The 14,273-nt window shown below is 42.3% G+C and overlaps 1 protein-coding gene and 1 long non-coding RNA gene across 3 annotated transcripts in view; one reads left to right on the top strand and one right to left on the bottom strand.

Annotated features, from left to right (window-relative positions):
- Positions 1–650: 650 nt before the first annotated feature.
- On the bottom strand, positions 651–4,098 carry LOC116076918. Of its 2 annotated transcripts, XR_004113131.1 has the most exons (4): positions 3,925–4,098; positions 1,933–2,076; positions 1,303–1,472; positions 651–1,119 (listed from the first exon to the last, which is right to left on the bottom strand). It is a non-coding gene; the product is annotated as an uncharacterized LOC116076918 (long non-coding RNA). The 2 variants fall into 2 exon arrangements; XR_004113130.1 differs by lacking the exon at positions 1,303–1,472 and having other exon boundaries at positions 848–1,119.
- Positions 965–14,273, top strand: part of Znf652 (zinc finger protein 652) — a 16,273-nt gene continuing 2,964 nt past the window's right edge. The window contains exons 1-4 of the mRNA XM_031351005.1: positions 965–2,095; positions 5,121–5,268; positions 5,585–5,700; positions 6,118–6,262. Coding sequence (XP_031206865.1) covers positions 1,199–2,095; positions 5,121–5,268; positions 5,585–5,700; positions 6,118–6,262 — 1,306 coding nt within the window. The 5' untranslated portion in view covers positions 965–1,198. The remainder of the gene's footprint in view (positions 2,096–5,120; positions 5,269–5,584; positions 5,701–6,117; positions 6,263–14,273) is intronic.

Consider the following 14,273-nt stretch of genomic DNA (forward strand, 5'->3'; position numbering starts at 1 on the left):
GCTTATTTTTAATTAATTGAAAATTAGCCCCAAAGTTTTGCAGTAGGTACTAAGTAGATGCCGAATAATAAAAAACATCTCCAGTGCCCATCACAGGACAGCCATTTAGTAAATACTGTTTCCTTTCTCTTATCAGCTAGACTAGACCTATCCTTCATTGTTACTGTATGACTCAGCTGTTGGGTAGCTGGCTAAATAGCAGTATAAACATGTTGCAAGCAAATTGTATGCCCTTCTTTTTCTTTTTTCATGGATGGTTTTAGTTTTCTTAGAACCACATCGACCTGGTGGTTACTGATTCTCAGAATTTTGACTTCTCCGCAACTGACACATGAAAAATCACTCGGTTGTAGGATAGCTATGCAACAAGTGTCAAACGCCTCAGCTATACTCCCACAGCTGAGGCCAGCTATGGTGACAGTTCATTTATAACTATTAAAGGCCAGGCCAGTTTTCTTGTGTGATTGTGCCAGTTAGCCGCTTTAGTTCTGTGGCCTACAGTGCCCACGTTGCTGCCTTTGTTTGTGGAATCTTACTCTGGTAATGTGGTGGCTGATGCTGAAGGAAACTCCCTTAAGTGTTTCATGGCTTCTTGTATCATGAGACTGATACCAGCAGACCCTGTAGCATCCAGTGTAGCAGACATCAAGTAATAGGAGGTATTTATTCATCAAACATATGCTGTATGCTAGGACTATTATATGCTCTAAAGATATATTGGTGAATTTGACAGATGTGGCTCTTGGCATGATAGAATTTACAGTCTAACTGAAATTGGGGACTCATACAAGCCTGTAAAATAATATCCATTTCAAACCATTTGAGGTGCATAATGAATCAAAGTGTATGGAGTATAATGATTTTACATTTTATGTGTTGTGAGAAATTTTGTGGCCTAAGAAGAAAATGGTATAATTTTTTTCCCTCATTTTTTTTTCTCTTTATAGACAAACTGCTCCAAGTCCCTTGTAGCTCTCTTCGAAAGAAGATCAGGAGTGTTCTGCTCTTGCCTTAAGAAAAGCCCTGTTTGACTTAAGGTGTTGTTGGTGCTGTGACACAGGAAGAACTGCATGCCGGCTCCAGGAGTTTCTTATTTTCACTTCTTGAGTAGTTAGTTCTCTGTGGATGGAGAAAGATTCGAGTCTTAATTGCCCTGTTTTCAAGGTGTTCTGTGTAGTCTGAGCTGGGCCACTTCCCAATGAGCTACACAGCCAGTCCTTGTCAGGAGCTGGTTGAACCCTGCACAGTGCGTGCAGAAGGAATGGCCCAAGAAGAGAGCCATCGAAGTCAGGTGCCACCTACCTTCTACCATGGTGCCAGCCAGGAGCTCGACCTGTCCACCAAAGTGTATAAAAGGGAGTCTGGGAGCCCTTACTCTGTGCTAGCAGACACCAAGACGAGCAAACCGCATCTCCATGAGACACAGGAGCAGCCATATTTCAGGGAGCCAAGGGCAGTGTCTGATGTGCATACTGTCAAGGAAGACCGGGAGAATTCTGATGACACAGAAGAGGAGGAGGAAGTCTCTTACAAAAGGGAGCAGATCATAGTGGAGGTAAACCTTAATAATCAAACGTTAAATGTATCTAAAGGGGAAAAGGGTGTCTCTTCTCAGTCCAAAGAGACTCCTGTTCTTAAGACAAGCAGTGAGGAAGACGAGGAAGAGACTGAGGAGGAAGCCACAGATAACAGCAGTGACTACGGAGAGAATGATCGGCAGAAGAAAAAGGAGAAGCAAGTGGAGAAAGTCAGGGTTACACAAAGGCGAACCCGGAGAGCTGCCTCTGTTGCCGCAGCTACCACTTCCCCTACACCCCGCACAACTCGAGGCCGTAGGAAGAGTGCAGAGCTACCCAAGAGGAAGAAGCGTGCCACCAAGGAGGCTAAAGCACCAGTCCAGAAAGCTAAGTGTGAAGAGAAAGAGACTCTCACCTGTGAGAAGTGCCCCAGGGTGTTTAACACCCGCTGGTACCTGGAGAAGCACATGAACGTTACTCACAGGCGCATGCAGATCTGTGATAAATGTGGCAAGAAGTTTGTCCTGGAAAGTGAGCTGTCCCTTCACCAGCAAACAGACTGTGAAAAAAACATTCAGGTAGGTCTCATCAGCAAGAGGGCAAAGTTTCCAGGATAGAACCTGGCTGTTCAGAGTCATCTGGTGTCTGCCCAAGAGAATAAATAGAATAGAGGCTGAAGGGACAGATTTCACCAATTTATCACTTTAGACTCTGCTGCTTGGGTCTTTTCAAAACCAAGGCTTAATCCTGTATTTCAAAAGCATTACACTTAACTGACGATGGATTAGTGAGAACCCAGGTACACTGCAAGGGGATTGGTTACAGATGACTGACTGGGATGTAAAGTCAGCACCAACTTTGCACTGAGAGTCTCTGTTGTGGGACCTGGCATCTCCCGTCATGGTGGGAGGTATGCTAAGTGAGGGTCAGGAGTAGAGAAAGTTCCTTTCTATTTAGAAGGATGCCAGAGTCTAGTGCAGCTGATGGGGACAGAGACCATTATGATTCAGACCTGTGGAAATGGAAGATCTCCTTTACACCCGTGGAGAGATGGCAACACTAAATGTGTCAAGAGGCGAGCGCCTGGGAATATGAACCTTAAACAGAGGCTGAGCTGTTTGAAATGTTGCTTACCTGGCAATAGGGTTACATAATGTTGCTGTGCAGTGCTGCTGATGTAACAAAGTGTGCTGTTCAAACCACTCTGGGGGCTTGGGAAATTGGACTGTGACAGGCTAACAGGTGTTGAATGTATTGTAGCTATATTGGTGTATGCATATGTTTGTGTATTAATGGATATTCATACACGGTAAGTCTGTTATATTTCCATAAGATGTATATAACAATTACCATATTGAAGCTAACTTTTTAAAAGATAAACTGTTTTACTTTTGGTTTGGGAACTTTAATTTTCTCTTCTAGATAATTGTTTTTAATCAATAACTAAGTGCCTTCCTTTAAAGAGATTTTTGGTTTTTTACAATCCACTGATTTAGCTTGTATATCATGACATGATAGAGGTATGCTGGGTAAATAAAAGAAGACTCTGGCCATGTTCTCCAGCAGGTGCCTGGGCAGAAGTTGGTTGCAGGGTCAGTCCAATGGAGCATGGTCCAGTGCTGCCCCCTAGAGGTCAAACTTGGATTTTTATAGTGGCTCTTTACTGAAAAGGCATTCCTCATTTCTGTCTCTATGACCTGCTTATTTTGTAGGCTTCCTCTCTCCCTCCATCCCTCCATGCCTCCATCTATCCTTCCTTCCTTCCTTCCTTCCTTCCTTTCTTTCTTTCTTCCTTTCTTTCTTTCTCCTCTTCTCCTCCTTCCTCCTCTTTCCCTCTCCTCTTCCTCCTTCCTTCTCCTTCTCCTCCTTCTCCCTCCTCTTCCTCCTTCCTCCTCCCTCCCTCCCTTCCTCTTTCCTTCTCCTCTTCCTCCTCCTCCTCCTCCTCTTTCTTCCTTCCTCTTCTTGAATCTGCTTAAGTAACAGAAAACAGCAGGTCTTTTTTGTAAGCTTCTGGGCTTCTCCTAATCATAGTATGTTCACACTTGTGCTTATGTTGTGTGTGTTCTTATGAATGAAAACTTTGCAGATTCTCAGCACTGGTTACTTTTGCAGAGGACCAGAATTTGGTGCCCAGCGCCCACATGGTAGCTCATCATCCCGTTCCAGGGATCTAAAACCCTCTTCTGTCCTCCTTGAGTACCAGGCATATATGCAGTATATATACATACAGCAGGCAAAACACTCAAGTATATAAAGAAATATTTAAAAAAAAAAAAAAAAACCCTTCTCATTCCTAAAGAATCTTGTGCTGTGTGTCTTCTTCATACAGCTCCTGACAATCCTGACAATCTCATGATAAGAGAAAATTAATCCTTACAGAAATGGTGGCTTATAGGAGTCATCTGACCTTTTCTAGGGCAGTGTCCAGCCAGGAGCTTGTCTCTTAGTTCTTCTGCAGTGGCAGTGACACTCAAGGGCTGAAGTGACTGAGTTCTCTTACTGTTCAGTCCTCAGAGCCTGGCAGTTGTCAAGAAGTTTCTGGTATTGTCTGTTGATTTAGTCATACTTTATGCCTAATAGTCCAGGCTGCTAATGAGCCATGATTTGGAGAACTAGGCATTGTGACGTAAGGAGGTCTGGAATTTGGGGACGGGGGGTGGGGGGTGGGTTGATCAGTGGTTTAAGAGGTTACATTAGCTTCTGCTGGAGGAAAGTGGCAACAGACTGAATTAAATTTAGGGAAAGTTAGTAAATCTTGAGCATTTTGTTACAGAATTCTTCAAAATGTGTTTTCTAAGGCATGAGGACATTTTTATACCCTTCAGATCTATAATGCTTATATATGTTGTCTTTGGTTGTGCCAATTGCAAACTTATTTATATTGTCTGGTAAATACATCTTAACTGCTTGGCAGGCTGGGTAGGAGGCAGCTGTGTGTGCTGGTCTGGGTCATAACATGCCTGAAGGTTCTAGCAGGTGTGCCTGAGTGTACTTATGCTCCCGCACCTGAGACTGGAGCAGGACCATGATTTGAGGTTGGCCTAAGTGGCTCAAGATTTGAGGGTGGTTTTATAGTGAGACACCCTATCTCTTTTAAAGGTTTATTTGTTTATTTTATGTATATGAATACACTTCACTGTCTTCAGACACACCCGAAGAGTACATCGGATCCCATTACAGATGGGATCAACCCATGTGGTTGCTGGGACTTGAACTCAGGACCTTTGGAAGAGCAGTCAGTGCTCTTAACTGCTAAGCCATCTCTCTAGCCTGAGATACCCTATCTCAGAACAAGCAACAACAACAGAATACATAAACACCAAAGTGGATGTTGGATGTTCTTTTCATCAGTGGAACACGGGAGTGGTAATAGCAATTAGTTCTTGGTGCTGTTTGCTTGCTCCCAAGGTATCTAAAATATGGGTCTTGGAAAATAGAACATACAGATGTTAGTGTTGGAAGATGAACTACATGCAGGAATCTTTTTTGTCAGGATTCTGGCCTTGTGCCATGAATCTAAAGTAGATCCATTTCATCTGCCAGGAGGTGGGATGGCCTCTCGAAGCCTCCGTAAATAAAGGTTCTTTCTGTTTATCCTGCTAGTGTGTTTCCTGTAACAAGTCCTTCAAGAAACTCTGGTCCCTTCATGAACACATCAAGATTGTCCATGGATATGCAGAGAAAAAATTTGCCTGTGAGATTTGCGAGAAGAAGTTTTATACCATGGCTCATGTACGGAAACACATGGTTGGTGAGTCTCCACCCCTCTGTTCTCCACCTGCAGACTCCTGGAGTGCTCTCCACTCCACATTGGCAGGATGTGTAGAGCCAGCATACTGCAGTTGATTTTAGCTTGTCTTTAGTAGGCATGATCAGATTGGACAGCGCAGTCTTCCCTACCCAGAGTTCTTTTTGATAGCGGTGTTTGTTCTCTCTTTGGAGCATTACTGTCAAAGTGAGAGGTAGAAAGTAAGGCGGCATAGTTTCCTCACCTTATGGCATCTGGCTTCTCCAGTCTGGGGGTTTTGGTGGAATTGTTTTGAGTTTAAATGCATTCTATGTTACAGCACACACAAAAGACATGCCATTTACATGTGAGACCTGTGGAAAGTCTTTCAAGCGCAGTATGTCACTCAAGGTGCACTCCTTGCAGCATTCTGGAGAGAAACCCTTCAGATGTGAGGTAAGGGACTGGCTCTGCCCAGGCCCTGTCCATGGCTAGGGTTGTGTGGATGACACAGCAGGGAGATGGAGTGTGGGGTGCAAAGCACAAGGCTGTGTCACACTGGAGCTTGTGGCATGCTGGGTGTTTGATGATCTCTCAATGCTGAGAAGAGAGATGCCCCATCAGCACCCAGTCTTGTAGGGGTAACTTGAGAGCTATGTGCAGTAGCTGATCTTTCTCAGTGATTCATAAAAGTTGAGTATGAGCCTGTAATAATTACATTAGAAATTCCCCCTTGTATTCATAACTCAGCTGCAGGGAACACAAACTGCCGGCTGTGTTTTGAGTATGAGAAGAAACCTATAAGCTTCTGAGGGTGGCTGGAGTGACGCTTCTGTGCTTGGCGACCAACACTGTCTTCTGTGTCCACTGCAGAACTGCGATGAGAGGTTCCAATACAAGTACCAGCTCCGCTCCCACATGAGCATCCATATCGGGCACAAACAGTTCATGTGCCAGTGGTGCGGCAAGGACTTCAACATGAAGCAGTACTTCGACGAGCATATGAAGACGCACACTGGTAAGGATTTCTTGGTGAAGGTGTAAATAGCCTCCTCCCTCCAGTGCTTGTTGGTAGCCATCTGTCTTTAAACCCAACCCTAAGTTTGCATCATTTTTTTTTTAATTTATTTTATTTATATGAACTGTAGCTGTCTTCAGACACATCAGAAGAGTGCATCAGATCTCATTACAGATGGTTGTAAGCCACCACGAGGTTGCTGGGAATTGAACTCGGGACCTTTGGAAGAGCAGTCAGTGCTCTTAACCGCTGAGCCATCTCACCAGCCCAGTTTGCATCATTTTCCTGTTTTGTTTTGTTTTGTCTTGAGATGAAGTCTTACTGTGCAGCCCAGGCTGGTCCCAGACTCACAGTAATTCTCCTATCTCAACTTCCTAGGTGCTAAAGTCAAAGGTGTCTACCACTGTGACTGGCAAGTGGTACGGAACAATGCAGTGTGACTACATTGTAATCTCACTTTAAGTAAGCCTGGGATATAAATAAATGTAATACTGAAATTTTCTCTCTCTCTCTTTTTTTTTTTTGGTTTCTGTTTTTTTGTTTGTTGTTGTTTTTGTTTTTGTTTCTTTTTCCAAGACAGGGTTTCTCTGTAGCCCTGGCTGTCCTGAAACTCACTCTGTAGACCAGGCTGGCCTGGAACTCAGAGATCCGCCTGCCTCTGCCTCCCAAGTGCTGGGATCAAAGGCATGCGCCACCACTGCCCAGCTCAAAACTTTCTCTTTTATAACTATTTTTAAAATATTTATGACAATGCCTTTTGAGTTTTTGTTTTTGTATTTTGTTTTTTGAGACAGACTATCATTGAAGCACAGGCTGCTCTGGAACTCATAGTGCTCCTCCTGCCTTCTGCTCCCATGTGCTGGGATTATAGGTATATGCTACCATGCCCAACTATAAATAATTTGTTTGTTTGTTTGTTTTGTCTTATTTTCTGAGACCTGGTATCTCTGTAGACCAGGCTGGCCTTTCTCTGCCTCTGGAGTGCTGGATTAAAGGCATTAAAGCCTTCTCAAAATTCTTAGAGTTGATTGGATTTGATTTCCAAAATTCACTACCTTTTAGGAACATATCCATTAAATGGAGTTAAATAAATTTTAACTCTCTCTCTGTATGTAGGGATGTATGCTCCATAGCATTGATAAGGATCTTATGTTTTGTTTTGTTTTTTTTTTTTCTTCGAGACAGGGTTTCTCTGTGTCGCCTTGGCTGTCCTGGAACTCACTCTGTAGACCAGACTGGCCTCGAACTCAGAAATCCCCTTGCCTCTGTCTCCCAAGTGCTGGGATTAAAGGCATGTGCCACCACTGCCCGACGATAAGGATCTTATAAACATTTAATTATCTAGCTTCTGGAGAACTAGCTAAAATATAATAACTCCTTTTATAAACACTAGTACTGTCCACAGCTGAGCTTGGTACGCTACAAACTAGACTATATCTGTGGCTCCAAAAATTTTAGTTTGTGGTTATTCTAGTTATTATGTAAAATTTTATGATCAGTATTCTTTGGCCACCTGGTAAGGAATGCTTCCTCCAAAAGAATACAGTTAATTCACTCAGATTTTTTTCTTCCCCATTATTAGAAGGGGCCAGCCAGAAGTGGTGGCACGTGACTTTAATCCCAGTACTTGAGAGGCAGAGACAGGTAGATCTTTGTGAGTTCAAGGCCAGCCTGCTTTATATAGCCTGCTATGAAAATTAGGAACCAAATAAAATCTCACCACAGAGAGAGCAATGAGATTTAATCAAATAATAATATTTTGGCTGATTTTACCCTTTTTTTTTTTTTTTTTTTTTTTTGGTTTTTTTGAGACAGGGTTTCTCCGTATAGCCCTGGCTGTCCTGGAACTCACTCTGTAGATCAGGCTGGCCTTGAACTCAGAAATCCGCCTGCCTCTGCCTCCCAAGTGCTGGGATTAAAGGCGTGTGCCACCACCGCCCGGCCCCTATATTTTATTTTTTTAAGGATTGATTATTTTTATTTTGTGTGTATGAATGTTTTTGCCTGCATGTGTGTATGTGCATTGTGTGCATGCCTGATGCCCTTTGAGCCAGAAGAGAGCACCAGATCACCTGGAACTGAAATTAAGCATATTTGTAAACTGCCATTTGATTTCTGTTAACTGAACCTGGGTTCTCAGCAAGAACCAAGTACTCTTGGCCACCGGGTTCTCTCTCCAGCCAGGATTTAATCTATATATAAAAAAATTCCAAGGGCTAAGAGCGTAGCCCAGCAGTAGTACATCATTGCTTAGCAAGTGCAGATTCCATAGCCGGCATCACAAGCAAAACAAAATATTGTTTTAGGCAAGTACTATGCCAAAGTGTTCATGTGTTCATGTATATGGTACATTTGGCTCCTTCCACTCTACTATAATCTGTTTTTATTTATTTAATTTTAGTATTTATTTAATTTTAATATTTTTAATTTGTTTAATTAATTTTATGTGTATAACTGTTTTGCTTGCATGTTTGTATGTGTGCCATGTACATGTCTGGTGCCTGTGGAGGTCAACAGAGGATATTGAGTCCCCTGGAACTAGACTTCCAAGTGGTTATGAGCCACCATGTGGTACTGGGGATCAAACCCAGCTATCTGGAAGAACAACAAGTGCTCTTAACTACTGAGCATTGCTCTAGCCCCCTCCCCCACAACATGATTTTTAACCTACTTTATCATATATCATTACCGGTAATATAATTTTAGGCTATGTAACAATTCTTGAAGGTTTGCTATGACAGTAGTTATTGTTTATGTACAGATATGCCAGGGGTTAACTGATGCTTGTTACATTTAACTCTTTAGCATAACCTTTATAGCAGCCTTGTGAAGTAAAAAGATGTTTTCTGTTTACTTAGCCAGCTCCCTGTTGGATATTTAAGTTATTTTTGTTTCCAGTTTCTATTATAAATAATGCTGTAATGAATAACATTGTTAATACATCCACAGTTATTTACTTAGGGCAAAGGTCTGGGAATGGGGTTAATAATTAGGGCAAAGAGATGAGCGTTTCTCACATCTGATGATATGTGTTATAAACTTAGCCTCCTCACGTATTCCTGCCACGTGACCATGGAAAGCTCCATCCTCGAGCCCAAGAAAGGCTAGGAAAGCCTTTCCGGCTTCTGAGAAACAGTTTCGTGTATTCATTTGCACTTTTCACTACTAAATAGGATTGAATATTTTTCACTTGTTTATTGAGTAGTGATATTTTTCTTTTTTGAATTGCTTATGCCTTTTGTGTTTGTCCTTCTTACTGTTTTCAATAGGTCTTGATATATTAAGTATATTAGACCTTATTTAGCACACATATTGAACTATTCCCATCCCTAGTCTTTATTCTGCTTGTCAGTATTGTTTGTAATATTAAAACTGGGGACTGGGCAGTGGTGGCATATGCTTTAATCCCAGCACTTGGCTGGCAGAGGTAGGCAGATCTCTGAGTTCAAGGCCAGCCTGGTCTGCACAGTGAGTCCCAGGACAGCCAGGGCTATACATTCTTAAAACAAAACAAAATCAAACAAAACAAAAACAAACAAAAAAACTGGAAAAGCAACTGAGTGGCTGGTATGTTTGAACAAAACTTACTAGCAGAATTGTACAACCTCAGTTGGCCTCTAGTTCCATGGTATTAAATAGGAATGACTGTAGTCATATCTGAGAGATTAGAAGGTAAGAGAACTTTAAAGGAAAAGAGGGAAGGGTTGGAGGAAATTATGTTTATAGGCAGCAGTCTGTTTGGGTGGGGGTCATTCCTGTTGTGGGAACTAGCATTGATTGAGTTAAAGAGAAGTAAGGCAGAGCTTACCTAGAGGAGCTGGCCACCATCAGGCAGGGTCCCTAGTACAGTCTGAGCACAAGGTGAGTCCAAAGCAGGATATTTGCTGACTGTCCTTATACCACATGCATAAATAAGGACAAAAGGAGAACAAAGACCTGGCTTTTCTGCCCTTTAGAGGTCCACTCTCCACAGAATGACAGCAGTGATAATTCAGTAACAGAGGCTGCCACACACTGAGCACCTGTGTTTTGGGTGCTGCTCTAAACCCCAGCTTGTATTTATTCCACAGTGACCTCTGTAGGGGTTGTTATCTTTATTTTTCTGATGAAGAAACTGAGGCTAAAAGAGTATATAATTTGCTCCAGGTAGCTTTACTCTCAACTGGACACTTGGTGATTCTGTTGTTAGTTTAAAGTAGCAAGTAATAAAACAGGTTACGTAGGCCATCATATGTGTGGTCAGCATCATTACAGGGTCTGAGTTTCGGATTTGTTCACTGTGGTCAGCAGCTCAGGATCAGAGGTTCTTATGTGTGTTACATGGTCCTGGTGATATCAAATTACTTGTTTGTTATTTATGAATGGCAAGTAGTTTAGAAAGCTGAGTAGTGGGGCTAGTGAGATGGCTCAGCGGGTAAGAGCACTGACTGCCCTTCCGAAGGTCCTGAGTTCGGATCCCAGCAACCACACGGTGGCTCACAACCACCTGTAATGAGATCTGACGCCCTCTTCTGGTGCATATATAGTGAATTACACTGGAGTGAGTGGGCCGGAGCAAGCGGGCCAGAACGAGTTGGGCCAGCAGAGGTCTTGAGTTCAATTCCCAACAGCCACACACACGATGGCTCACGGCCATCTGTACAGCTACAGTGTACTCATACACATAAAATAAATAAGATAAATCTTTAAAAAAAAAAAAAGAAAGCTGAGTAGTGTTATTACTGTTATTATGTGATGGTTATTATTTAATGTGTATGAATGTTTTACCTGCATGTATGTCTATGTATCATATGTTTGCCTGGTGAAGAAGCCAGAAGAGGGTGTTGGATCCCCTGAGACTGGAATTACAGCTGGTTGTGAGCTACCATATGAGTGCTGGGAATTGGACCCAGGTCCTTTGGAAGAGCAGTCAGTGCTCTTAACCTCTGAGCCATCTCTCAGCTCAGGTTTGTTTGTTTGTTTGTTTGTTCATGTCCTAGGGATTGAATTTAGGATCTTGGCATATGTTAATCAAGTTTTCTACTGCAGAGCTACATCTCTACCCCAGACCAGAACTGTTAATGCATTTTTGGCCAACGTTGTACCTAAGCTAAACTCTATATTAGAAGCTAAATTATGAGAAGATTGCCAGGGATAGAGAATTAGCATTAGAAGATAATGTAACAACTAAAGTGGTGATCACCGTACTTCTTTGAATCCAGGGTGCCATCAGTTGTAAAATCAATTTTGTATGCTGCCAAGAAAATGTTCCCCAGTGTAGGGGAATGCCAGGGCCAGTAAGCAGGAGGGGGTGGGATAGTGAGCAGGGGGAGGAGGGATGGAAAAGGGGATTGTTTTAGTTTTTGAGGTTTTTTTATTTTATTTTTTTTCTTTTTTTGGAGGGGAACCTAGGAAAGGAGATATTGTAAATAAAGAAAACATCTAATAAAAAAAAGAAAATGTTGTAAATTAAACAATGGAAAATTAATCCAATGGCCATTGAATATAAGGTAAATGACAATTTCAGAGGCATTAAAATGTGGGAAGAAATCCATGTCTTTAAGAAAATTTTAAAATTTATTTATAAATATTTATAAGAAGGCTGGAGAGATGGCTCAGAGGTTAAGAGTACTGGCTGCTGTTCTAGAGGTCCTGAGTTCAATTTTTAGCAACCACATGGTGGCTCACAAACATCTGTAATGGGATTTGATTTCCTCTTCTGGATGTGTGTGAAGATAGAGCATTCATGTATATAAAAATAAATAAATATTAAAAACATGGTGGACATGGTGGTGCACATCTTAAATCCCCCAAACTTGGGATGCAGAGGCAGGTGGGTATCTGTTTGAGGCCAGCCAGCCTGGTCTACATAGTGAGTTCTAGAACAGCCAGAGCTACATAGAGAGACCTTGTTTCAAAAAAACCAAAAGCAGGGGAAAAGAGCCTACTAAATGAAGCTAATCAAGATAAGCAAGATCAAGATAGCCCGTAGCTCCACAAAGCTTATACTCGGGCTGGGTAGAGGTGTAGATGGGAATCTGCTGAAGTGAAAGTGTCACGGGTGCAGAGGCGAGGAGTAGAAGGCATGATGCGTGATGCATCACTGACAGAGACTAGAGCAGAAAGAGTCTTTGCAACCCAGTATGAAACCTTTGGACTTAAAGAACAGTGAGTAGGGTGGGGTTTTTTGTTTGTTTGTTTGTTTTTTGTTTTGTTAGTTTTTGGTTCTTTTTGGTTTTCCGAGACAGGGTTTCTCTGTATAACCCTGGCTGTCCTGGAACTCTCTCTGTAGACCAGGCTGGCCTTGAACTCAGAAATCCACCTGCCTCTACCTCCCAAGTGCTAGGATTAAAGGCATGCACCATTACTGCCTGGCAGTAGGGTGTGCTTTTATGTGGTGTGTGCCACAAGTGTTTTGAGAGTTCCCTTTGGCTCCAGTGTGGATAGTGAGGGAAGAACACAGATGGTAAACCAGTTAGATGAATTAAGAGTTAGTTTCGGGGCCTTTAGAATAGTGGTATTTAGGTAGAAATAGAGAGTGGAATGGTTTGCTTGGTAGGATAATGAATTTTACTTTCTTTTGTTAGTTTTGAGATCTCTGGGACATTCAAGTAGAAATATCCAAGAAGCAGTTTGAGAACAGATTTAAAGCTCAAGATGGAAATTTACATGAGATGGACGGATGGATTTATGATGCTGCCCAAGGATATTCCTGCTGCATATCAGGAATACTTGGGTGTGCAGGACAGATGGCTCTTCCCTTTGCACAGTGCAAAGGACAGCCGCCCTCGCCCTTTCCTCTTCTGTCTTCCCTGTAGATTCTTTTTCATTTACAGTGCCCTTCTTTAGGCTTTACAGTATAGCTTCTCAGAGCTCCGTCAGCTTTGTCTGCTAGACAGATCTCTAGGTAAGTCAGTGTACATGCTTTTCTGGTTATCTTGTAACTTTAGATGTTCCTGTATCTTCTAGCTCACATTTCTCAGCTCTTCTTTAAAGCAGAGCAAGGTACAGTGGTTGACTTCAAATGTTACATTTTATTTTATCCTAAGCTTCAGAGTAACCTTAACATTAACCATTAAGCACAATTAGGCAATGGTGCCAAGTAAATAGTCAGAGGTAGGTAGGGTGATAGCTTTATGTCAAGTGAAGGCATGGGAAAAATTATTAGGAAGTAAAAGATTATTAATGCAGTAAGATTTTGCTTGAATCATTAGATTTGCTATCATCCCTAATTCCTATGGGGCTCCCGATGGTGAGTCACATAGCCCAGGAGATTGTGAATGGACGTGATTAAAGAGGTCTAGAAAGTTGAACGTGTTTTGTTGAATGAACGTTCGTGTGTGCGGCTCGTGAGTGAAGTGTGCACATGGTCAGTGAGTCATGTAGGGAAGCAGATACTCCCCTGGACCAGCGGTACGAGACTAGGATCTCTGGGCTGCTTCCATGTGGCTGCTGCAAGTGAAGACACCAGCTTTGATAGAAAGGACAGGAATTCAGGGCATAAGATGTTAGCAAACAGCTGTGCTTTTAAAATTTTTACTGGGGAACAGTCTGCTTTCCACAATTCAGAAGGCTAAGCCAAGAGGACTGGGGTGCAATTGAGGCTAGCACAGATTGCATGCTGGTTACCAGGCCAGCCTATCTGAAAAACAGTTAAGCATTGTATTGAATAAGGAAGTCATGTTTATTTCAGCAAAAACAGAAGTAAAGACAAGTATTAGAAATAAGGATGGGACCTGGAGAGACAGCTCAGTGTTAAGAGCACTTGATGCACTTGCAGAAAACCTGGGTTCAGTTCCTAGCACCCACATTTTGGCTCACAACCATTTGTAACTGCAGTGCAGATGATCTGGTACCATCTTCTGGCCTCTGTAGATACCAGGCATGAGTGTGGAACATTTATACAGACAAAACACTTACATACATAAGAACTAATAATAAAAAATAAGACTGAGTGTGGTGGTATATGCCTTTGATCTACATATGAAGTTGTAGGGCAGCCAGGGGGTAATTGTGAGATGCTGTCAAGAGG

This window comes from Mastomys coucha, unplaced genomic scaffold (assembly GCF_008632895.1).
Source record: "Mastomys coucha isolate ucsf_1 unplaced genomic scaffold, UCSF_Mcou_1 pScaffold5, whole genome shotgun sequence".
Taxonomy (NCBI): Eukaryota; Metazoa; Chordata; class Mammalia; order Rodentia; family Muridae; genus Mastomys; species Mastomys coucha.